Genomic DNA, 27,538 nt, shown 5'->3' with positions numbered 1-27,538 from the left:
CAACGTAATTTGATTCCAAGCAATTAGTTTATTGATCATTACAGAATGTCCCCCTGGTGTTTCCCACTCCTGCTCTCCCTTTTCCTTTCCCAACCATTATTCCCCTCTCCCTGCCCCCTCCCCACTCTCAGTCCTCAAGAGACAATCAGGTTCATCATCACTGTAATATATAAAATTACTACAGTAATGTGCAAACGTCTTGCTAGCAGTATATGTGCCTCAGACATTTGCAGAGGACTGTAGTTCAATAATGAAGTATGAAAAAAGCTCTTGAGATATATTTTTTCATAGTGGGAATACATTTCTGGATCAACAATCTGCTAGAGGACCTCAGTAGATTGAGTAACATCTTGCAGGGGTGGGAAGGTGGTAAGGGAATTGTTGACGATTCACCTCGAAACCCTGCTTTAGGAGTATTTGTTCTGTCGTAACTTCGATTTTGCTGTGAATGTCAATTGTTTAGGACACCGATGGCATAGAAAAGCACAAAACAACAAAACTTCTTGACAGCAGTTTGTTGGGAAATCTATGACTGAACATCATCATGGTTCTATCTGGATTTCAGCAAAAGAAGTGAAGTTACAGCAATTCCCCACAATATATGATGGGTGAGTCCACTGCCAGGTTACAACTGGTAGAAAAACATTGCCCGGTTCTTTCAGGCAGGGAGGATTTGCTGTCAGCAACAATTCTATAACAGTAATTTATTTAAATAGTTGAAGTAAATTCAAGTGCATTTTTAAATTTAAAAACAACATGAAGTTGTTGCTCTTTTAATTGTTCCTTTTTAATGTTAAAAACATTCACAGTTTTTAGATAATCTTGTCAGGTGACTGTGAGGCTAACTGGCAACATTATCTTTTACAATTTTCTGCTGCTCACCTCTTAAAAAGGTGTCATCTTCTGTGCTAAAGCTACAGTGAACTTGACATGAACTCAGTAAATAATGTACCTTTTAACTACATAGCTACATTTCTGACAACAGTAGTGAGATTCTGCACATGCCTCGACAGAACAGAGGTTACATCCAGCAGAAGGTTTTGTCCACTGGACCTGCAAGCATCATAATCTAATTTAAGAAGCCACTTAGATCAAGCACAATCTCATTTGATAACACTGATGTCCCAACATGAACAGGAAACTAGACTTCAGCTTGTAGACACAAGATCACATGATGGCATTTGGTTTTCTGATCGCAAAGTTCTAAACACAAATGAAGATCTTAAACCCTGTCTGACTATGGGTACACTCACTAAGCCATTTCTGCCATTTGGGTGTCTCCACTCACGTGCTATTTTTTCCAGGTACCTTTCCACACAGGTGGTGTAAACACTCAAGGGGACAAGTTCCCAGTTTCCTACAATTAATGCTTTAAAACTGTCTCTTTGAGCATACAAACCTTCCAATTATGAGCAGATCAGATATTTAATGTGCAAAGTGGAAGCAACAATCTGATCTGCAAGTTTCCTTGAACTAAATAACTCTAGCCAGTATCATCTGGTTGGCTTCATGCCCAATTAACAGAACCCCCTTGTCTTAGACTGCATCTCTTGAGAAGTCAGCCCAAATAATGAGGCTATCACTCTATGCTATATAGATAGTGCTTGATTTCAAAGCTGTCCTTTTGACTTCAGACAGATTATTACTTACCATTTACAGTAAATACTGAAGACTGGCTCCCTTTTACAGCAAGAAGCTAAACAGAAATATTGGTTGGAAATTTAACTTTCCTTAAAAAAAAATTCTCTGATCTTTAAAAATGGCATCTGCTATGTTTAGAAAGTTAAGGTTGGCTAAAAGGAAAGTTTTCCCCACCACCTGTCAGCCGTGGACAGTGAAGATCCACAATAACATTCATCCACCCTACCCTGGCAATTGTCAACATTTCAAATTAGATCAATGGCTTAGCAGTGATACATGCTGATTTCCAGTTCACTAATCTCCTGATTGCCTCAGGCATCAATTTACCCTGTCCCTACCTTGCAGCATGAAGTTTAATGGAAATGATAATTAGCTATGGGTTGGTTTACTCTGAGAGGTATCTCTCATTTGCAGATTACACACAAAACTCTTCTGGGTCGTACAACACTGCTGCATAAGCATCATTGTTGAAGAAGTTTCTATAGATATGCTAACTGCAGACAAAAACTGACAAATTTAGTGCAGATTTTCTCATAGGTATCAAACTTTTCTAAGGAAAAGCAGTGTCTATAAGGAAAACTTCCACTTAATTCACCAGTTGAGAGAATACAGTTTTTTTTTGTTATATTACCTTGTCAGCTCGCCAGACCCTCTCCAGTGCCTTTGTGTTCTCACTATCATTTCATTGGCAAGTTTCACAGAGCTTTGGAAGCCCAAGTGCCCAGACTTGAGCAGAACAAGTAATTAATACATTTAGTTGGAAATTTACCTCTCCCAAGAAGAGTTATACAATTGCAGCTTAGTTGGCTTTGATTATGTACTGAGGATGGTGGGATCAGATCATATTTTTGACAGCCTAGATTGTATATGGATTTAAAATCCTGATCCAGTGCAAAAAGTACCATTTATTCCCCCTTCTACCCCCCCCCCATGATCCATCCTTCTATTCCCATGAATTCCTTCAATTTCTAACCTTGTAATCTGGCTGTGAATTCCTCTGTGACTATTAGCACATTTTTTATCTGCTTCAAACTAGAATCTGTGACTTGATTTTCACCTTTTCTCCCCTCATTGTCCCCTTTATACTTTCTGTGCTCTTTCTCTCTTTGGTGTTGCATGTTTCTTTGAATTTCTTCCACTTCTTTTGAATCTGTATCCTAACCTTTCAGCACTCTTCCACCTTCCTTCTTGTCAGCTGCCATTCCAGGCTTGAATTATTCTTAGATAAACCAATAGAGACGTTGAGAAGTACAGCTCAGAAAAACAGGCCTTTTAGCCATTCTAGTCCATGCTCAAAACATTTAAACTGCCACTCCCATTGACCTGCAGTCGGGCCATAACGCTCCATACCTCTGCTATCCATGTACCTATCCAAACTTCTCTTAAATGGTTGAAATCGAGCCCGAGTGCATCACTTGTGTTGGCAGCTCATTCCACACTCTCACGATCCTCTGAGTGAAGAAGTTTCCTCTCATGTTCCCCTTAAGGTTCTATATCTCTCATAATTTTGTATACCTCTATCAAATTCCCTCTCAATCTTCTACGTTTTAAAGAATACAGTCCTAACCTATTCAATCTTTCCTTTTAGCTCATGTCCTCCAGACCCGGCAACAACTTTGTGAATTTTCACTGTACTCTTCCTACCTTGTTTACGTCTTTCCTGTAGGTAGGTGATCAAAACTGCACACAATATTCCAAGTTAGACCTCTCCAATGTTTTATACAACTTCAACATAATATCCCATCTCCAATACTCAATACATTTATTTATGAAAGCCAATGTGCCAAAACCTCTCTTTATGATCCTATCTACCTGAAATGCCACTTTCAACAAATGATGTACCTGGTATTCCCAGACCCCTTTGTTTTACCCACTGCTCAGTGCCCTACCATTCACTGTGTAAGACCTACTCTAGTCAGTCCTACCAAAGTGCAAACTTCGCACTTGTTTGCATTAAATTCCATCAGCCTTTTTACAACCCATTTTTCCAGCTGATGCAGATCCTTCTGCAAGCCATGATAGCCATTCCTTACTGTCCACTACACCCCCAATCAAATTTGATAATCCATTTAACCACATTATCATCCAGTTTGTTGATAAAGATGACAAACAACAACAGACCCAGCACCAGTCCTTGCGGTACACCACTAGTCACAGGCCTCCAGTCAGAGAGGCAAACCTGTAATATCCCTCTTTGGCTTCTCTCACAAAGCCCATGTCTAATCGAATTTGCTACCTCATCCTGACTGCCGAGCGACTAAACCTACTTGACCAGTCTCCCATGTGGGACCTTGTCTAATGCCTTACCAAAGTCCATGTAGGAAACATAGACTGCTTTGCCTTTATCCACTTCCCTGATAACTTCTTGAAAAACTCTACAAGGTTGGTTAGACATGAACTACCACACACAAAACCATGCTGACTATCCTTAATCAAACCATGTCTATCCAAAGACTTATATATCTAGTCCTGTAGCATACCTTCCAATAACTTTGTCATAGCTGATATCAGACTCACCAGCCTATAATTTCTTGGTAGGTGGAACAACATTGGCTATTCTCCAATATTTTGTTACCCCTCCTTTCGCTAAAAGGATGTTTGAAATATCTCTGCGAGCACCCCAACAATTTCTGCACTTGCCTCCCATAGAGTCCGAGGGAACACCTTGTCAGGCCTTGGGCATTTATCCATTCTGATTTGCTTCAGGGTAGCAAGCACTTCCTCCTCTGTAACTGTACAGGGTTCATGGTTACTTCTGTAAACTCTGTATCTGTCTCCTGAGTAAGCACAGATGCCAAGATTTCATTTAAGATCTCCCCCATTTGTTTTGACTCCACACATGGATAATCATTCTGGTCTTCCAGAGGACCAGTTGTTTCCTATTATGCCTCATCCACCAAAGACCCATTGAAGGACCTACAAATGTTTGTATTTTTACCTTCTCAGGCGGCAATGCAATGTTTTCCCCTCCCATCCCCTGTCCAATATTTTTCCCCTCCTCACCCCTTTCCACTCTCTGCACTGATTACTCTTTCTGTTACTCCCTTGTCACTCATTCCTTCCTGCTGATCCCCTCCAGGCACCCATCCCTGCAACCACACCTGTCCCTAGACCTTCTCCTTCACTCTAAACAGTACTTCCAGGTGAGGCAGTCCCTGATATGTGAGTCCATTTATTGTATATGGCCTCCTCTAGTGAGTGGGACATAATGTTTCAGTGAGTGTATGATACGTACAGGTTTAAGTGTAAAACATATAGATTATAAAACAATGCAAGCCAGTGTAGTTGTTATCAAATCATACCTTGGTACTTCTCTGGTTTCTGAAAAATGCTTTCTTCCATAATGCAACTTAGCTTGATCCAACTCTCCTCCCTCTCACATAAAATGTTAATATTCTATTCCCTGCCCGGATAATATCTCAAATTTATCACTGTGATAAATTTGGCATTGGATTTGTTCCCTTAGCCTTAGTTGATTTAAACCTCTGTAGTCATTCCAGAAAAAGAACAAGCAACTTCGCTGTGCTCCTATTTTTGTCAAAGATTTCTTCCGATAATCCACACATATTCATCATCGCCCTCCAAGCGCATTGGTTCAGAGGCTTATCAACTGTGCCGTTCAAAGACGAGTATTTTCTGATAATTTTCTTCTGTGGAAGCTACTCCACTGGGCTATTTCCAACTGTATGTCCAAATCCCCAGCTTTCTAGGCCCTGTACTCACCAGAGTATTTCCATAGCTATCCCCATTACATTCTCACCTCTGCCTTTGACAGCCAAAGTCACAGTAAAAATTTTTCTCTTTCACCATGGGAAATTCCCTGACTGATACCTGATCAACAGCATCCTATGCTCATGGGTCCTAAACATTTATGGCAGATAATAGGTCAGTCATTTATTACTGCCGAAATTGCTCACGGTCACGGAATATAAAAAAGTCATCAGTGGCTGCTGCTTTCCCCTCCACATAGTCTTCTTCAATCCTCCTGCCTGTTTTACTTCACCCTTATCAAGAACGTGTACGAGAAGTTTGTGGACTTACAATAAGAAAGAGGCTTTATTTTCAGCTGCGTCCACCATGCTGGAACAAATATTTTTTTTCTTTGTCAAGATTCAAAATGTTTTATTGTCATTTTCCAGTACACAAGTGTAAAGGAGAATGAAATAATTGTTACTCTGGATGTAATACAGCATAAAAAACACTAAGAATAAAGAACACAATAAAATATACTGTAAGTATAAATACATTAGATTAGCTTATATATAGTACATAGACTGATTCAATGTACATAGTGTGATACTTATGTCCAAGAGTATACAGTATGTATATAAGGTGCCTTTGACAGGAAATAATATTGTAGTGGTTGGTGGTGGTGTGTGCTAATGGTTGGAGATGTTGACCAGCTTTATGGGTTAGGGCAGGGGTCGGCAACGTTTACCACTGAAAGAGCCAAAATGGACCCATTTCCCACAGAAAAGAAAACACTGGGAGCCACAAAACACGTTTGACATTTAAAATGAAATAACACTTCATACAACGTTTTTTTTTGCCTTTATGCTATGTATAAACAAACTATAATGTGTTGCATTTATGAAATTGATGAACTCCTGCAGAGAAAACAAAATTACATTTCTGCATGCAACAAAAACGTTTTGAACTCCAAAAAAAAGACGTTGGGTTGAAGGTTACTCCATAGTTAGCCTACCTTGGATCGAATAATTAAAAGAAAGCGCACACTGGCGGGTGTCAGGCATTGGCAGTGGTGATGTATATTAATAGCGATAAAAAACACGTTGTAGCAGTGTGCTACACGCAGCGCTAAAATAAAGACACTGCAGTCAAGGTAACTTTATTCAAACTAAACAGCCTTGCTTTAAAGCCTCCCTCAACCCATCCCCGTGGGCGCGGATGCTCCAAAAGACACGTACTCACAAACCCCCATAGGCTATCTCCCTTAGCCGGAACGGTGGCTAATTGTGAGCGGGTTCGGATGTGTCAGGAAATGGGATCTCCACAACATTTTTAGATTGTACAAGATCACCATAATTTTCAAATTTTGAATTACATTTCAAAAACTAACAAACCACGGGGAGCCGCAGCACAGAGATGAAAGAGTCGCATGCGGCTCCGGAGCCGCGGGTTGCCGACCCCTGGGTTAGGGGAAGTAACTATTTTTGAGTCTGGTGGTCCTGACATGGATGTTGTTATCCTGATCCAGAATTTAATTCTCTTCATTGTTTCTTACCTATTTATATTTATAACAAAATGGGAAGATAGTAGAAACAAATTGTACTTATGTGTATGACAGTATTACACAAAATTAATAACCTAACATTTTATCACAAATTAATTAAATCCAGTTGTGTAATTGAAAATCATTATTCTTCCTCTTCACAGCAATTCTGCATTCTGCAGTGACAGGGTAGGCCAGCTTGGATCACTGCTATGACTGCTGAGATATTTTTGGCTGGGATTGTCAGGGTTCTGCTAGTCCCAGTGCAGAGCACTGCATCTGCACAAGACAAGATCAGTCTTTAGAATGTAAAAGGCCGAACTGTTGACAGGGGCAGTGGGTGACAGCAACTGAAAAGTGGAAGCATTTTCAGCAAAGCCCTCATCACCATATCCCATCTCTGGACAATTCCCATCATGGCCAAAGCCAGGTGTGAAATTTTAAACTTCATCTTCAACATGTCCATGCCCTCTGCACAGACTAGCTTTGATTTGCAACTGGCCATCATTGAAGATATTCCCACGAAGAAATATGACTATGGGTAGAGCAATGGAACTGCTGTTAGAGCTAATGTTGCCAAGTTATAGAGTCATATGGCACAGAAACAGGCCCTTTGGCCCATCTGGTCCATGCCAACCAAGGTGCCCCATCCAAGCTAGTTCTACTTGCTTGCATTTGACCCATAACTTTACAAACCTTACCAATCCATGCACCTGACTAACTGTCTTTTAAAAGTTGTTTCATGTTATTTCACCTGCTGCAACCTCTTCCCCAGCAGCTGATTCCAAATAGATACCACCTTCATGTTAAAATGCTGTCTTTCAAGATCCTCTTAAATCTTTCCCCTCTCACCCTAATCCTATGCCCGCCAGCACTTGAACCCTGGGTAAAAAGACTGAGTGCATTCAATCTATCTATGTCCCTCATGAAGTTATACACCTTTATAAGAACACCTCTCAGTTTGAGGAATAAAATCCTAGCCTGTCCAGCCGCTCCCAATAATTCAGTCAAGTCAAGTTTATTGTCATTTTGACCATAGACTGCTGGTACAGTACACAGTAAAAATAAAACAACGTTCCTCCAGGACCCTGGTGTTACATGAAACAACACAAAACTACACTAGACTATGTGAGACAGCACAAGGCTACAACAGGCTATGTAAAACAGCATAAAAACTGCACTTGACTACAGACCTGCACAGGACTACATAAAGTGCACAAAACAGTGCAGGGCAGTACAATAATTAATAAACAAGACAATAGGCACATTAGAGGACAAATTACAATATAATAATAAATGATGTCAATGTCAGTCTAGACTCTGAGTATTGAGGAGACTGATGGCTTGGGGAAAGAAACTTGCACAGTCTGGTCGTGAGAGCCCGAATGCTTTGGTACCTTTTGCCAGGTGGCAGGAGGGAGAAGAGTTTGTGTGAGGGGTGCATGAGAGGGACTCCCTCAAGTCCTTGCAGCATTGTGTAAATCTTTTCATGTACTCTTTCCAGTTTAGTAACATCTTTCATATAGGTAGCAAGACACCTAAAACTGAACACAATACTCCAAGTGCAGCCACAGCAGCATCCTGTACAACCACACCTTGATCTTCCAACTTTTACACTTAATGCCTTGAATTATGAAGGCCAACATGCCAAAAGTCTATTTCACTCTGTCTACCTGTAGGTGAGTGAATGATCCTACATCCTACCTGTGCAATCTCTGTCCTTGCCTTCATCATCAGCCTTGATTACCACTTAAACGTGTGTTATTTGACACATTCCCTCTCTGTGCCGTGTTTACATTCCCTCTGCCTTCCACACCCCCATATCCCTTTGCTTGCTGTTTTATTAGATACTCAATCAGACTTACTTACTTCACCTCCATCGTCCCACTGCCGGATGTTCTCCCAATTTACCATTTACTTCCCCGCTTACAATGTCACTCTCTTTATCTGTCTTTCACAATGCCTAACTGAACCATAGCATTTACATATGTGAGAATGTAATAATAGAAGATAGACATACAACATTGTAGGGGTCCTTCAGCCCATGATGTCGTGCTGATCTTTTAACCACTCTTAGAACAATTTACCCATTCCCTCTTGCATTGCCTTCCATTTTTCTATCATCCATATACCTATCTAAGAGATAAATGCCCCAAATGTACCTGCCTCAGCCACCAGCCCTGGCAGGGCATTACAGCCACCTAACATTGACTGTGTAAAAATTTATCTCTGACATTCCCCACACATACACAATGGTGGAGGAACTCAGCAGGCCAGGGGGCATCTATGGAAAAAAGAACATAGTCGATGTTTTGGGCTGAATCATTTCATCAGGACTCTATACTTTCAACCAATCACCTCAAAATTATGTCCCCTCTTATTAGCCATTTCTGTCCTGAAAGATAGAGATTAATTGTTGACAGATCCAGAGAAGTAAGCTGGTTCTTGCTCCATTGGATCGCAGGGTGGTACACTGAGTTATGAATACATGAAATTAGAAGACACCGTGAATGATCTATGAAATGAATTGGAATTGTTAAGATCAGAATGTTTTGGGTTATCATTATGCACAAGATCATGGCTGCCCTCAAGTCCCTCTGAGTGAATGTGTTTCACAGGAGGCATTGGCAACGTTGACGGAAGGCATCATCTAATTCCATGCATTCTGGTTTCCTTCAACAACTGGTCCTCTGCAGGTCTGGTCTGAGATGGCTGAAGAAGAATCTTTGGTCTCTTTCCTGATGCTCTGTTCCATTTCCAATGTATGAAGGAGGAAGTGATATATGGAATGTCTGAGCAGATGGCATATTAGAACTGAACATTCAGCCTATTCTTCTGTGAAACTTAATCTTACCTTCTTCCGCCTATTCTCCTGTTCCATACTCTTTTGTAGTTCCTCAGTGTCTCCAGAAAATTCAAAGGTTATCAGGAAGACAAAGGAGGATGTAATTTAACCAAATAGTGTGACATTTTTAACAAAATGTATTCAAGCAAATTTAGAAATATATTTCAGATTGATAAGGAAATTATAACCTCCAATAATTTAGTTTTATGGTATAATGGCTATGGGTCAGATATGGCTTTGAAACATTGCAGGCCAAGTTCTAAGTGCATCTGCCATCTGGATGATCAAGACTGTAAAATTAACTTACATTTATTTAAATTAATAATTTTGACAACTGAATATATAAGCTATCCAACATCCATGGCCAAAGTAAAGTCAAAAACGTTCATGTCCAGGATTCATTATTCTTTGAACATATCAAGTGGAGACTACCACATTCTCCTGTAGTGGGAAGCAAGAAAATAATTGAGAATATCAGTACAGCCAATCTCTCACAGTTGTTTATTTGTGTGATTTGGCAGAAGATGAACATTGTTGAGAGAGCCAAAATCTGAACTGCAAAAAATTCATTAAAAGAGGTTTCATGATTGATTTAAAGTATTCCAAGTCATAATTATAACAAGACATGGAATATGATGCAGTGGTGAATGTTTATTTCTTACATGGGAGTGCCACAGCAGCATAGCAGTTAGATTATATTATAGTTTGTGATGTCAGGGTTGAGATTTCAATTCTGGTGTCCTCTGTAAGGAGTGTTTGTACTGCATTTTTTCACAAATAAAATGGTGGAGGTGTTTTCTGTTTAAAAAGAGCAGTAGCAACTCATTTATTTGAACTCCAAAAACTGAACACCATGTGTGATAAAAATCCTTTATGTAATTTTCTCATCATGTCAGACCAGCCTCTTAAAGTGAACCCCAACCCAATGTCAGTGGTTGTGAATTCTGTACATTTCACCAGTTACATTACACTACACAGGCCACCCCAGAATTCACTAAAACCAGCGTTGTGAGCCTATCTGCAGCTCAGGAGAGCCTCCTGGCTCAGGTCCTATATCCCAAAGGGGGAAGAACGACAGGTGCCTCTTGCTCATCCAGAGGTGTGCTGACACGCTCGTGGACATGTCATGACAACAGGGGCATGGTCGCGGAATCCTCCAAATCTTGGTGGGCTGGTTTAAGGCGATCGACCGAAACACGTTCAGGTGTACCGTCTTATCTATGCAAAAAGTCTTTTCTCTCTGTTCCAAAACACAGAACGTGCCATTATAAGGGGGCCTAAAGGAATGTTGGTGTGCATCAGGTTGGATGATATCTAATGAGATGGAATGTAGTGTCAACAGGAACCCAAGCATGCTGTTCGCCATGATGGGAGGTAGGAATAGGTGGAAAGAATTGAATTTAGGAGTTGCAAAGGAATTGCAAAGGAGGTCCCATGTGTAACATTGGCCACTGTAGCATAGTGTCACCTATCGATCTTGCTGCTGTTGGCAGACTCCAGGAAGGTCTCTGTTGTGTCTGTGCAACTACATACAGGGGTATCAATTAAACAAAGGTACGCATGTGGGAGTAGCTTTAACTGGTGTATTCACATTGCAGAAAGAGAGACTGAAAGAACAAACAGATCAATCTGCATGGATTACAGTCAATAAGTAGCTAAAGGGAGTCATTGTGCTAAAAGAAGTAGATCTATACGTTACAGTTCCTCCCCCTTTTAACGTAACATAAAACTCTATATGTAACAAAACATTCCATTTCCCTTTAACAAACCATATTCAAGTAAACATACTTTCACAATAACAGTCCATAACTAACTTCATTATACTACAGGTTCATTTTTTTGGGTGGCACTCTGTTTCTTTCAGGATAGCACCTATGGACTGGAATCAGGTTTGGCAGATGTCTTGTCAAAGACAACTTTCTCTGTTGCAGGTGTTACATTGCTGTTAGTGACATGATCATCACCAATAAGTAAGTCTGGTGCCTGTAAAATGTCCGTCTTGTTGGATGCATTCAACTTTGGTATGCTCTTTGGCAGAGCATCCAGTATCTGGTCCCCATGACATCTCCATGTATGATCTCTAACATCAGTGGTCCAGTTCTTTTAGCTATCCTATTGGGTGTCCACTTGTCTTCTTGGTAATCAAGCGCTAGGACTTCCTGCCCAATCTCGAAGCTCACGGTGGATCTGTGCATAGTTGCATTCTATGCTCATCAGTAACCTTGAAGCAATTGCAATTGGACATTCAAATCCTTCTTTCATAGTATATGACAAATGGCACCAGTGCCATAAGGGGACACATCACATGCCAGTCTAATGAGTAGTGATGGGTCATAATGGGTGAGCAGTTCATCTGATGTTATTAGTCTCTTTGTTTCCTTGAATTCTCTTTCACATATTTCTGACCATTCCCACTTTGCTCCCATCTGTAAGAGTGCATTCAATGGGTGCAGACTGTAGCAATGTTTGGGAGAAACCACTGGTAGTAGTGTACCAGGCCCAAGTATGACCTGAGTTGTGACACATTTTCTGGTTTGGTTGCCTGCAGCACTGCCTCAATCATCTCCTGAGACTTCTGTAAGCCATGCTTGCCAATGACATGGCTACAATATATGATTTCATTCTTGAAAAACTCACAGTTCTTTCTCTTTGTGTGCAGACCATACTCACTCAGCCTGGTAAGCACTTGATCAAGATTCTGGAGGTGCTCTTCATCATTCTTGCCAATCATGATGATGTCATCAAGGTAACATTATGTTCCTGGGATATCTTGGAGCACTTGGTCCATTGCTCTTTGCCAAATTGCTGGAGCTGATGCGATGCCAAAGATGAGACAATTATACTGGAGTAGTCCCTTGTGAGTGTTGATCTTGAGGAACTTCCTACTTGACTCCTTGATCTCCATTTGCAGAGAGGCTTGTGACAAGTCAATCTTTGAAAACCTCTCTCTGCCTGCTAAAGATGCAAAAATGTCTTCTATTCGTGGTAGGGGTACTGCACAGTACACAGCACAGGGTTGATCCTCACTTTGAAGTTGCCACATATGCAAACAGTTCTGGCCTTCCATTTCTTGATTACCAGGGCAATAGGCATGGCCCATTCACTCTGCCCAACCTTGGAAAGAATGCCAGATGCCTCCAAGCTCTGAAGTTCAGCAACCACTGAAGACACAGTGCGTAAAGCACTGGACACACTTTATGGAATCATGGTGTTGCTGCTTCATCCAGTTCAATTCCCACTGTCATGTCTTTGAGTTTACCAGTACTGTTCTCAAACACCTTTTCTTCATTAGCATTAAGCAGCTGTGACAGTTTCTGGTTAGTGCTACCATTTGGACTGCCGTTGCCTGTTGATGTTGCATTGAGAGCTTTGCTTGTGGGAAAGTTGAGAAACTAATTGAAGAAGCTTATTTGTCCTCCAATTCTTGCCTTTTTAATAAGGAATTAATACATTCAAAATGTATTAATTTGAAATTCAAAATATGAATTTGCCAGATTAAATTTTAAATATTTTCTTTCTAGCTACCAAGCTAAAATGGAGCACAGAAGGTCTATCTGTTTGGGTTGCCCAGAGACATCGGCAGTAGCAGAGCAATGCATTCACAATGGCCATAGGATTGATTTCAATGGCACAAAACTACTGTGCCATGCCAATAGCTTCTGGGACCTGATGAAGGAAATCACTGAAATAAAACAAGAGAAAAAGAATTCTGACAAAGATGAGGACCTCACTCTAAGTAAGAACTTGAATTTGATTTTAAATAAGGAGGGACAGTGGAAACCTGACTGGATGAGGACTAACCAATGAGGGGTGGATGATGGTTGTATAAATCCCACTGAACTAGACATACCCAGGCATCGTCCTTGATGAAGAAGGCAGAGTTTGTCATTGAGACATTGGTTAAAATTGGTATCTGTACCTGACTGGAAGCCTGAAAAGAGATTGTTCATCGTATACGCTGGGAAAACATTAGATTCTTTTTATTCTCATATTTATTACATTCTTTCCCTTTGTTTCTGAGAGGTTGAGTCTCATTCTAATGCCCTCTCTTTACATCTGGTTGTGGCTATGTAGCGAGCCACACAACTTCTCAAAAATCACCTGAGACAGAAACTTCCTTCTTTTTAATAAGATCTCTTTTCTGTGACTTACTCTCACAACCCATGTTAACCAAAGTAGCACACATGCACAACGCTCCATAACTGTGCAGTGTAAACAAGAGTAAACTCATGGAACAAAGATAAACTTAAAACATAATACTTCCTTTGAAATACATCTATGAAATGTTTGCCAATATTACCAAAAACAAAAGACTCATATATATTGCTACTTCAAGGACAAATAAAGAGTGGAGTGAGGTGCATGTCTTTCAACCATGCACTCTCAGAATAAAAACTGTGCAGTCAATTATATAAAAACACAGGTTATGAATAGGAATACAGAATGAACTGTGCCTCTAGAGGCCAGAACACTCCCTGACTGTCATCCATAGGATATTGAACTTAACTACTGAAAGTAAAAGTTAAGTGATCACTTAGTCTTTGGCAAAAGGATAGTCTCAGAGACTGGTTTTGAAAACATTCTTACTACGCCACCTTTAATCATCCTCGCTTCGAAACTGCTGGCCTTGATGTCATACTTGCTTTTGGTAATGTCTAAAGAGCAGAGAGGTGATGAGTTGAATGACGATTGGATGAGTTACCTCGGGTGAGCTGTGCCTTCTTTCCCCATCCTCCAACTCGCAGTAGCCACTCAGAGGAAAAAAAAAGAGACAGAGTTTACGAAGTAAACTTGGTTTTGAGGGAGATTCCTGCTTGTAATGTACTGCAGTTCCTCTGCATAAAACTGTCTTTAAACAGCAAGAAGGCTCTTCAAGCCTTTCCTGAACAACAGAACATTAGCTATCCTCTTATCCTCTGGCATCTCATCCATGGCTAAGAAGGTTTTAACTACCTCTGCTAAGGCCTTTGCAATTTCTGCACTAGCCTCCCAGAGGTGCTGAGGGAACACTTTGTTAAGAACTGGGGATTTATCCACCCTAACTTGCCTCAAGACAGCAAACATCTCCTCTGGATAGACTTCACTGCTGCTTTGCCTCAATTAGATAGACTCTGTCTCTTGAGTAAATACAGATGCAAAATGTCCTTTTAAGATCTCCCCCATCTCTTTCAACTCCATGCATAGATTATCACTCTGATCTTCCAGAGGACCAATTTTGTCCCTTGCTATCCTTTCGCTCCTAATATATCTGGAGACACACTCAGAATTTTCCTTGATGCTGTCTGCTAGAGCAACCTCATGCCTTCTTTTAGCCCTCCTAATTTCCTTATTGGTTGTTCTCTTGCATTTCTCATACTCCTCTTATGCACCTACTTCTTTTTCTAAACCAGTGCCTCAATATCTCCTGACAACTAAAGTTCCCTAAACCTGTTATCTTTGGCTTTTATACTGACAGAAACATACAAAGTCTGTAGTTTCAAAAGTGGAAGTTCACTTTTGAAGGCCTCACACTTACCAAGTACACCTTTGCCAGAAAACACTTGGCAGATCCTCTCTGATACAATGTCCCAATCCAAACTTGGCAGATCCTCTCTCATACAATGTCCCAATCCAAACTTGGCAGATCCTCTCTGATACAATGTCCCAATCCAAACTTGGCAGAACCTCTTTCATACAATGTCCCAATCCAAACTTGGCAGAACTTCTTTCATACAATGTCCCAATCCAAACTTGGCAGATCCTCTCTCATACAATGTCCCAATCCAAACTTGGCAGATCCTCTCTCATACAACATCCCAATCAAAACTTGGCAGATCCTCTCTGATACAATGTCCCAATCCAAACTTGGCAGATCCTCTCTGATACAATGTCCCAATCCAAACTTGGCAGAACCTCTCTCATGCAATGCCCCAATCCAAACTTGGCAGATCCTCTCTGATACAATGTCCCAATCCAAACTTGGCAGAACCTCTCTCTTACAATGTCCCAATCCAAACTTGGCAGATCCTCTCTGATACAATGTCCCAATCCAAACTTGGCAGATCCTCTCTCATACAATGTCCCAATCCAAACTTGGCAGATCCTCTCTGATACAATGTCCCAATCCAAACTTGGCAGAACCTCTTTCATACAATGTCCCAATCCAAACTTGGCAGATCCTCTCTGATACAATGTCCCAATCCAAACTTGGCAGAACCTCTTTCATACAATGTCCCAATCCAAACTTGGCAGATCCTCTCTCATACAATGTCCCAATCCAAACTTGGCAGATCCTCTCTCATACAACATCCCAATCAAAACTTGGCAGATCCTCTCTGATACAATGTCCCAATCCAAACTTGGCAGAACCTCTCTCATACAATGTCCCAATCCAAACTTGGCAGATCCTCTCTCATACAATGTCCCAATCCAAACTTGGCAGATCCTCTCTCATACAACATCCCAATCAAAACTTGGCAGATCCTCTCTGATACAATGTCCCAATCCAAACTTGGCAGATCCTCTCTGATACAATGTCCCAATCCAAACTTGGCAGAACCTCTTTCATACAATGTCCCAATCCAAACTTGGCAGATCCTCTCTGATACAATGTCCCAATCCAAACTTGGCAGAGCCTCTTTCATACAATGTCCCAATCCAAACTTGGCAGATCCTCTCTCATACACTGTCCCAATCCAAACTTGGCAGATCCTCTCTGATACAATGTCCCAATCCAAACTTGGCAGATCCTCTCTGATACAATGTCCCAATCCAAACTTGGCAGATCCTCTCTGATATAATGTCCCAATCCAAACTTGGCAGAACCTCTCTGATACAATGTCCCAATCCAAACTTGGCAGATCCTCTCTGATACAATGTCCCAATCCAAACTTGGCAGATCCTCTCTGATACAATGTCCCAATCCAAACTTGGCAGAACCTGTTTCATACAATGTCCCAATCCAAACTTGGCAGATCCTCTCTGATACAATGTCCCAATCCAAACTTGGCAGAGCCTCTTTCATACAATGTCCCAATCCAAACTTGGCAGATCCTCTCTCATACACTGTCCCAATCCAAACTTGGCAGATCCTCTCTGGTACAATGTCCCAATCCAAACTTGGCAGATCCTCTCTGATACAATGTCCCAATCCAAACTTGGCAGATCCTCTCTGATACAATGTCCCAATCCAAACTTGGCAGAACCTCTCTGATACAATGTCCCAATCCAAACTTGGCAGATCCTTTCTGATACAATGAAAATTGGCCTTTCTCCAATTTAGAATCTCAGTCCGAGGAACAGACCTATCCGTTTCCATAAATATCCTGAAAATAATGGCATTATGATTACTAGATGCAAAGTGCTTCCCTACACAAACTTCTGTCACCTGCCATTTCTCACTTCCTCATACGAGTTCTAGTATCACACGCTCTCTAGCTGTGAATTCCATTAAGGAAACTCTCCTGAACACATTTGGCAAACTTTCTTCCATCCAGCCCTTTTTACAGTATGGGAGTCCCATTCAATACGTGGAAACTTAAATTCACCTGCTATCGCTGCCTTATATCTCTTGTAACAATCTGAGCTCTCTACAAATTTGCCATGTGGGCTATTGTGTGGTCTATAATTTAATCCCATTAATGTGGCCATACATCTCTTATTCCTTATTTCTACCCATAAGTCTTCACTAGATGAACTCTTAAGTGTCATGACTGTGAACTGCTGTGATATTTCCCTGACTAGTAATGCCACCCCTCTCCCTTTAATCCTTCCCACTTTATCACATCTAAAACAAAACATTGATCTGCCAGTCCTGCCCCTTCTGACATCAAGTCTCACTAAGTGCTTATTATCATCATCAATATGTACTGTGTTGTATGATTTGTATGTTTGACCATGATTGTTCTCGGCAAATCTTTCTACAGAAATGGTTTGCCATTTGCCTTCACTAATGGCTATATTGTCATAATTCCATGTGCTGATCCATGCCCTAAGCTCATCCACCTTTCTTACAATACTCCTTGCATTGAAATATGCAGCTCAGCCTATTAGTCCACCATGGTCAACTTTATGATTCCTGATTTTGCATGTAGGCTTAACAACATCTCTCTCCATAACCACTCCATTATCTGTTCTGGTGTTTTGGTTCCCATTCCCTGCAACTCTAGTTTAAACCCCATTGTGCAGCACTAGTAAACCATCCTGTAGGATATTAATCCCCCTCCAGTTCAGATGTGAGCTGTCCCTACTGCACAGATCCCACCTTCCCTGAAAGAGAGCCCAATGATCCAAAAATCGAAGGCCCTCACTCCTGCACCATCTCTTCAACCACATGGTAAACTGTATGATCTTCCTACTTCTGGCCTCACCAGCACATGGCATGGGTAGCAACGAGATCACAACCCCGAATGTCCTGTTCTTCAACTTACAGACAAGTGAGAAAAACAAAGTAAACTTTTAGAAACTAATGATATAAACTGTTAAAAGAGGAATTAATAGTGAGTATCCCTACCCTACTTAATTTAAAACATCAGGGTGAAACCCTTGGAGGAGGAATGATAGAGATAAAAGATTTATTGAAGCTACAGCTGTAACAAGCAGCAGCTATAACGAGACAATACTGGCAGAGACAAGTGTCCAAGATCTCCACCGTGTAATCGGGAATTATTTCTGTTACATCATACCAAGGGATTTGGTCAGGTTTTTTTGTGTGAATATTGTGTATGGACTTTTTGTCGATGAACCACCAATTCACCCAATGAATCAAGAAACAAGATGGTGAGCCACCCAAGATCAAAGGACCAGCACAGGAACAAAATGTTTCATGTCATAGAGGATTTAATATGGTTGCATGTATAAGTTTATTTCCATTCAAAGAATCTGAATTTCATTTTCTGCAAGAACTGATTATATTTGCCTACGCTTTGATAAGTTACTGAATGAGATTTACTTGTTTAGAATAGTTGTAATATTGGAGAATTTGTCATGAAAGGTCTTAAGCTGTGTGTATATACATATATATATATATATATATATACATATATAAAATTTTTGAATTTGAATTTGTAGACATACTAACTTGAACTGAAACTGAAGTTAACCATAATACTTAAGAATCAGAATTCAATTAGTTTCCTAACTAACTTGGGATAAATAGAAGGGAAATTGTTAGTCTGCAATTCTTTAAAAAGGGTATAACACTAGATCTTATTGGAGTAACGAAGGTTATTCTGATGAATCTCACTGTTCTAACTAAACAGGAATTTGGTTTTTGTTTGATATCTGAGATTTGGAATGTTGGATTTTGAATTGTTCTTACTCATGTAAATATTTTGTATATATTGCTGATATTTATTAACAAAACTTTCTTCCAGAAGTGTGTGTTTTCCATTCACTGCCTCCTTTCGATACCTAGAGCTTCTGATTGACTACTAGCACCTAGTGTAGTATTATGTAATTTGATTTTCTCATAAAGAGTGTGGCAACCAGTCACACAAGATTAGATAAGCGCTACACAGGTGTTACATATTGCAATGCACTGCTGCCACATAACAACCAACTTCACGACATACGCTCATAATATTATGCCCGATTTTGATCCTGATGTTGGGTGACACTTGAGGATACATTTCTATATCTGCCTCAGGAGTGACTAAGTCAAAGGTTTCCTGCTGACGAGGTTCCTGGTGGGAATCCGCAATAAATGCTGGTTCAGTTAACCACAAGGAGAGGGTGAGCTGATTAGCTTGGAGCCCTCTTGTGACATGGTCAGTCAGGTTGAGTTTAATGGAAACATAGTGCCATTGGCTCTTCTGGTATGTTGGATAAACATAGAATCTCCTTGTTCATTAAATATACAACCTAGCATAACTTTGCTGTCAGTAAAGAACTTGATATCATCTAGTTCTTTCTCCAGTTCTTTGTTTATCATCTCTGCCATCTCAACTATTAGAGCAGAAACACCGGGTTCAAACTGTGGTATGGTGATATCTAGTCTGGGAGCAAGCTTTGCCTTGCCCGAGATGAACCCAACTTCACTGTATCCAGCAGTGTATGTGACCTTCAGGTATGCAATATCATTAGGTTTGTTTGCCTGCGATCTTCCCTTTCATATAGATTCTACTCTTGCAGAGTCTGAAATGTCTTATGTGCCCAGTCTCCAGGACACTAGTCATAAATCAAGGCAAACTTCAGAATCAGACTTAGGTTTAATATCACTGACGTGTTATGTGTTGTTTTGTGACAGCTGTACATTGCAATACAAAATCATTAAAAAACATAAATTACCATGAAGAGAGATTATTTGATTGCCTTTGGAGAACCATAGCATTTGTAAACCTGCAGCTGGATAATTAATGTGAACCGCCCTAATCCTTCTTGCATGTTTTATTAACTCCCCGGCAGGCCACCCACAGAGAAGGTCATGCTCCTCACTAGATTTGAGACTTCGTCCTTCCTTAGCACTGTGGAAGTTTGACTTTGAGGAGAGATAACTGGCAGACTTGTGGCCAATCGTCTTTAGTCCTCCTGTGATTCGGTTTGGATGAGCCAGTTACCAAGCCAAATCTAATGCACCTGCGACTCCTGAAGGAGAGCTTTGTGGGGGTTGGGTTTGCTAAATGTGTTTCCTGGGATGGATGGAATCCAGTCCGTCCATGTCTGTTTATTGATGGAATTGGCATCAGTAGCAAGTCTTGACTATTGTCTTTGCTGTGGTCAAACTGCAGAAGTGGGTGGTGTGGGTTTTTCCTGCTGTAGACCTTGACTGTCAAAATCTGGCCTGTGTGAAAGAATTGTTGGCTGAGTGGTGTAAGCAGCTTCTCCGTGTAGAGCTGAAGCACTGTACTTTTATAGCCAAAATATATTTGGACATGTTCTTGAGTAAGATGCATTGTCTGCTGTGATAGCGAAGCATAACTGATTTTGGTGTAAGAGATCACAACTGTCTAAGTCAACTGTGGCTTCATACACATTTACCATTGCTAAGACAGCCTTTGCTTCATGCTCTTCCTTGAGCACACTTAATGTAGCCTCTATACATGATGTATCCAAGACTACACATGCTTTCTCCATGTCTGCATGTGCTTTCACCATTTGCATCTCATTTTCACACAGCATATGCTGCTCTCATTCTTGCTGCTTCATCTTTGGTGTGAGCTCGTGCTACAGATATGCCAGTGGTGGCTTCACTTGAGCATCACAAAGACATGGAAGATGTACCACATTCTGACTTGACGTCCAGGACTTAACCATCAACATTGCTCAGGACAGAAGCTGACATTATCCTCCACGGCAGTCAGATGCGATGTGGAGGCAATGTCGTTGAAGATGAGCCATCTTTTCGCCCTACTGCCCTCGCTGTGCTTGTGGACACAGCTATTGAGTGAGCTAAATAACTTCTCAAAAATCACCTCAGACAGAAGCTTTCTTCAGGGTTTTTAATGAGATTTTTTTTTACTGTGTAACTGCAAAGTTATGTAAACTCAATACAGAATGGTCACTTGCCTGAATATACCGATACTGTTGATTATTCTCACAACTGGTGCCAACCAAGACAGTACACATACACAACACTACATAGCTGTGCAGTCTAGACAAGAGTAAAATTGTGGCAGAAAGATAAACATATTTCCTTCAAAATATATCTACTAAATCTTCATCAATATTTCCAAAAACTTAAGACTCACAGATATTGCTGTTTCAAGGGCACCCAAAGAGCACATGAAGATCTATGTCTTCCCATCATGAATATAAATTAATCTGTTCAGGAAATAATTTTTAAAAACCACTTACATATAGAAAGTGATCTTCATACAAAATTAGCTGTACCTCTAGAGGCCAAAACAGTAGCTGTCAGCCTGTTTCTGGAACCTGTGACCTTTAAGATCTAAAGAACTTGGGGGGAAAAGTACTCAATTTACTAGATATCACCAATCATAGAGTTTTGGAAACAGTGTCCACAACAAATTTTATGATGGATTGATTGCTGAGAAGAGGTCAAATAAAATCTCACTGACAGAAATGTTTTTCTGAGTGAGTGAAGCCAGCTTTCACAAACTCCTTAGCCGAATGAATTCACCATCTTAGGCGTACTATTCTGTTGATCCTATGAAGGTCAGATTTGTAATCTTTAGGTTTTGGCACTTGGCACCTTGGAGGTCAATGCACTTAGACTTATTCAAGTTTACAGTAATTAGTTGTTGGATTATGCTGAAGAATTTGATGGTTTGGACAGATTATTTCATAATGTCATTGCCACATTGATGGATGAATTTTGAAATTGAAACACTACTATTTGAAAGTCAATAATTTACTGTACATCTGCTAATTAATATGAGTATAGTTGGAACTTTAAGAAGGCAAAATTTCTTGATCCACTTCAGCTGATGGAGGGTAAATGTCAATACACTCCACATCCTTGCCTTTGAAGGTACTGTGATATCAGGATCAAGATCAAGTTAGTTGATTTCAATGAGCTGGAATTTACTGGGAAATGCCAGCATTTGCACATCAGATTGGTGCAAGAGTAGAAAATCAATTCGCTTCAATATAGAGGAATAACTGTCAGAAACCTAGGTAACCTAGGACTATTTACATTGTTAAATTACTTGAGATTACTGAAATATTTGGAATTGTTTTAAAGCACATTGTTAAATTAACTGAAACTTTTGGAATGGTTTTAAAGTGTTTTCTTTTAACATTCTAAAATCTTAATGACCTTTTAATTCTATTTTCATTTTCTATGAATTTCAATTCTTTTTATTATTTTTTGTTTAGTAATGTTAGGAATATTTGGAAGTTTTCAGTATTTTGACAGTACTCTAAGCCTGAGATTGTAGTTTAGTCAGCTCTCTTCTGACATAGGCTTATTCTAGCTCACCCCTATGAAGACGTTGCTTTGTACAAGGTCCTGACACCATTCAGGCTTCACCATCCTAAAATGGGACAACTTGTGAAACAACGTAGCGCTGTGGGATTGAAATAAAGTGACACATAGATGAGCAGCAACCAAGGGTTGCTCAGTACCTGCAAACAATCTCTGGCTCAGTATTCCAGCAAATGCCCAGTGTAGTATGGTCACTTGAGACTCAACTAAAAGTAGGAATGGAAAATGATCTTTGGACAAAAGGGGCAAGCTAAGTAGAAGATTGTGGCTTTTTCACAGGCAGTTGATACCACCTGTATTATTTTGGAGTGTTTGAGACAAACAGCCAGGTTGGCATTCTTTAGTTGGGATAACTCAATATCATGAAGGTCTTCTTATTATTGGCTGCATAGGAATGCAATTTGGCGGAAAGTCTGGCAGCTGACCGCATACATTATGATACCTTGTCAAATGTAAAAAAAAATCTTTATTCCAGCTTCAGTTTGAAGACATGTAAAGCTTATGGAACTGCATTACTAAATTCAGACAGCCCTGACACTGGTGTCAACATCCCTTTGTGTATTCAGGGAATTAATTACTCCCAGTTATTTTCATACTGGCAATATTTGATGAGTTTGTTTAATTTTTGGGATTTGAATGTCAATCTCAAGGCCAGCACTTCCTGCTCATCTCTGGTTGCCTATGAAACTGGCTGTCTTACCAGACAATTTCAGAGGGCATATAAGAGTCAACCACATTAGCTGCTCCGGAATCATGTCACAGTGGGTAAGATGGCAGTTTTCTTCTGCTGGGCTGTAGGGTCAGTTTTATATTTTACAACCAATGTTGGTAATGAAGTACTAACAATCGGTTTTTAAAGTTCCACTTGTTTTGTTTTGAATTTCAAGTCATCAGTTAATGTGATCTGGATCGTGAATCTTAATATTAATGTATCCAATATACCACCAACATAACTCATACATGCAGCAAATATAATTTTAATGCCATTAGTTTATTAATGGTTTTATTAATGAAACCATCTATTTTCATCAATCAAACTGTCAAAAGAAATTCCAAAAATCGTAGCAAAAGTACCGCAGCCCAATGTAATTATTGCATTTGCTGATTCAGGATAGGAATATATCCCAGAATCATTATCAGGTTAATTTCTCTTCTTCCTCGATCTGTCTGTGCATCATCCTAGAAGAGTATTATCAACTTGTAACAAAGCTTTACTTCGTGTAATCCTTCAACTGTTAATAGTCCGTGAACACCTCACAGGATGAGTGCCATTTCCTTGTGAGTCCTATCTGTTGTATTCCAGACTGTGTGAAATGAACTGCACTAATAACCGCCCTGTAAACACAGTGCTGCCAAACCTTGATGAATATAAACACTACAAAAACGTGACCACAGTTTAAAGCTCCCTGGTAGACAACACATTAAAAGCTTGCATTTATTTCTTTAGGTCTCTGCATTTTCTACTTGGGAAAAGGAGTTGCACAAAATAGTGTTTGACCCACGTTATCTCCTTCTAAATCCTGAGGAACGTAAACAGGTATTTCTTTTTATTAATATTAAATGTGCAGAGCATGTTTCAACAAGTGGGATTAATCTTTAATGAGGAATTACATATTTTATAATAGACATGCTGTATATCCTGCTGGAGCAAGCAGAACCCAAGTTCCCTGTGTTCTTAAGTATTTTCTGAAATAGAAAAATTCAGATAATAAATCTTCAACTACGTTTGTATTAAGGTAGCTGAACAACATTTGAAACAGGGTATTTTAAAGGGTGTGTATTTTTTTTCAGCTGCTGCCCTTACTTATTTTTTCTTAAAATAATGTTATTGTTTCTTTTAAGTAAGCCAGACTGCCAAAATTATTTAAAGCCTATCGTTCTCTGTCTTGTTTAACCAAATGTATCCAAAATGAAGTTTTAAATTATTCAATTCTATATTTAAATCATTCTTTGTAAAATGACACATTATCTCAAGCATTTGGCTTTGAATTTTAAAAAACATAATTTTGAACAGTCGAGCTGCATGCCTCTTACATTTAATTGTACCATTCTGGCAACCTTTATCTTTTTGCTCAAGCCAAATGTACCAGACAGATTGTATTGTACAATCAAAGTTTTTCATCATGAGCAAAAAGAGAGATGGTGTACTTCAATGTGTACCCCTTAATTTGCACTTGCTATGGTAAAATAATTAAGAATTATTGATTACAATAGTTACTGTATGATAGGTTTCTATTGGAACTGCATTTCCAACCTAAAAGAGGAGAATGCAGAACAGGAAGTTTTCCTATGTGCTGTACATATAGCTGATGCATCTTGAGATAAAGCTTCCAAAGAAAAGAAAATATTTATTATTATCATTGCACTAGGGATAATTTCTGAGACACATTACAGCCAGGTTTTGAGATTAACAAAGGGTTGTGTTTGCCATACATTTATCTTACAGATAACCCTAGATTTTTCACTGGGCTTTAAGTGGCAACTTTTGTTATCAGCATCGTGATTTATAGCACGAGCAGAAACAAATCAACGGAGGCCAATGAGATTGAAGATTCCTGCACCCTGCACTTTCCCAAAGAGAAATGGACGTGGAGTAAAGGAGATAAAACCCAGAATAGATAGATTAGTTGGAGGACATCCTTTACAATTTTCTCCTCTCCAGGATTTGCTGCTAACTGCCAGCCAGTGAAAGAATGCAGCAACACAGCAAATTGGGAGAGATCACTCTCCAGCTATTAATATGGGCAAGTCAGAGATCATGGGGATTAAATTCAGTGATGGAACACGCCAGGAAGAAGGGGATAGTTGTCAAGTTGCACACAGTGGTAGGATGTCTGATGCCTCATTCACCCTTGCAAGCCGACTGATAGCCTGTCTTTGGTCATAGGCCAGCCAGTTGTAGTGCAGATGATGCAGCTGACTCACAGCCCCAGTGCCCTGGTTTTGGTTCTGTCCTCTGGTGGGACTTGCATATTCTTCATTTGGCTATATGGATTTCCCTGAACTGTTCCAGTTTCCTCCCACATAAATATATATATATATATATTAAAAAAAATGCTGGTTGCTAAATAAATTGGCTACTGCAAATTAATCCTCATGCGTTCCTATGAAATCCCATAGGACTATTAATGGGTCTGTGTGAGCAACTAGATTAGAAGGAAATAAAACTGATTGATAGGATTGGTCTGAGAACTGAGCGAGACTCAATGGGCCAAATGGACTCACCCTCCATTGTAAGGAAATATGATCAAAATGCCTTTGTTAAAACTGGGTTTTTATTATGTCAAGCTTCTAATTCCACCAGAACAATCATCCTTTTTGAAGGATTGACTTATCCCATAAAAATATGAAGAAATATGAAATAATTATTTGTTAATTTGTGAACAGAAATGACGTAAAGGAGAACTGAAAAGATAGGAGTGAGAGAAAGTGAGAGACATAGTGAAGACAGAAAGAAAAGCTTAATTTTTTTTTCAAAATGGTTCAGAACTACTTAAACTCTAAAGAAATTAGATTTCAAAGCTGTAAAAATAAAATTTATGGGGCCAAATGACAATTTAGCCATAATTATTATGGAGTTAAAAATTGACTTACACCTAAGTACACCAGTCCTTATGTCTCCTGCCTCTTTAGTGACTTTCCACGAAGTAATTCTTGCAACTTCACGTACCCGGTTGAATTTCAAAACCCATTTATAATGAACAGTGATTGTAGCTGCACAGGTTATGGAGGACTCAGTCAACAAGATACATATTTCAAATTTTAGCTTTATGTGTGTGAACTCTGGAATCTGCTGTCAGTAATAGTGATGAGCACTATTAGCCTCATCATTATTCTCATTATTAAATATATGACAGTGCCTTGATTGAACTCAATTTGTCCGTATTGATTGCCGCCTTTCTACTGTTTTCCTTCATTAATGGTGAATCTGACATTTTGTTTTATACAATTAATTCAGAATCTATCTAGATATTTATTCTCATTATGGTTTTTCATTTTGCTTGCCACAATGAACTAATTTTTACTTTGAATTTCTGAAAATGTGTTAGCACCTGTTTCTCTAATGTTGAATAATTAGAATCTTTTTTCTTTTTATATCTTTTTATTAATTTTAAGAAAAACATAGATGAAATATGAATATAAAGTGTTTGAGAATACATAATTAATAGTTTAAATAGACAATCAGATATATAATAATCAATATATAAGGCCTCCCAAACTCACTGTATTTATGTAAAAGAGACAAAAAAAAGAAAAAAAAGAAAAAAAAACAAAAAAAAAAGAGAAAAAAAAACTAACCAACATGGGCCAATATATAATGTTAAATACATACAGTAGTGCCAATAACTCCGAACCTCCATCCAAATAATTAAGGATAATAAAAGTAAGGTTTAGGAAAAGACAATTTAACTCATATGAAAATGTTGAATAAATGGTCTCCAAGTTCCTTCAAATTTAACTGAAGAATCGAAAATCATGCTTCTAATTTTTTCTAAACTCAAACAAGAGTTAGTTTGAGAAAACCATTGAAATACAGTTGGAGGATTAATTTCTTTCCAATTCAATAAAATAGATCTTCTAGCCATTAATGTAACAAATGCAATCATTCGTTGAAATGAAGCGGATAAACGGTTATTATCCATCATTTGTAAACCGAAAATTGCAGTAAAAGGATGCGGTTGAAAATTGATATTTAAAACTCTTGAAATAATACTGAAAGTATCTTTCCAATAATTTTGTAAACAAGGACAAGACCAGAACATATGAGTCAATGAAGCAACATCAGAATGACATCTGTCGCAGGTTGAATTAACATGAGAATAAAATCGAGCAAGTTTATCCTTAGACATATGAGCTCTATGTACAACCTTAAATTGTATTAGGGCATGTTTAGCACAAATAGAGGACGAATTTACCAATAATAAAATTTTTTCCCATTGCTCAGTGGATATAG

At 39.3% G+C, this 27,538-nt stretch overlaps 1 protein-coding gene across 2 annotated transcripts in view; it reads left to right on the top strand.

The window, feature by feature from the left end:
* tcerg1l (transcription elongation regulator 1 like) overlaps nucleotides 1-27,538 on the top strand; it is a 578,623-nt gene that overhangs the window by 470,189 nt on the left and 80,896 nt on the right. For both annotated transcript variants that reach the window (XM_059947663.1, XM_059947664.1), the window contains exon 11: nucleotides 24,032-24,121. In XM_059947663.1, coding sequence (XP_059803646.1) covers nucleotides 24,032-24,121 — 90 coding nt within the window. The remainder of the gene's footprint in view (nucleotides 1-24,031; nucleotides 24,122-27,538) is intronic.

This window comes from Hypanus sabinus, chromosome 22 (genome assembly GCF_030144855.1).
Source record: "Hypanus sabinus isolate sHypSab1 chromosome 22, sHypSab1.hap1, whole genome shotgun sequence".
NCBI classification, from domain to species: domain Eukaryota; kingdom Metazoa; phylum Chordata; class Chondrichthyes; order Myliobatiformes; family Dasyatidae; genus Hypanus; species Hypanus sabinus.
This window is presented reverse-complemented; position numbering and strand designations above follow the sequence as displayed.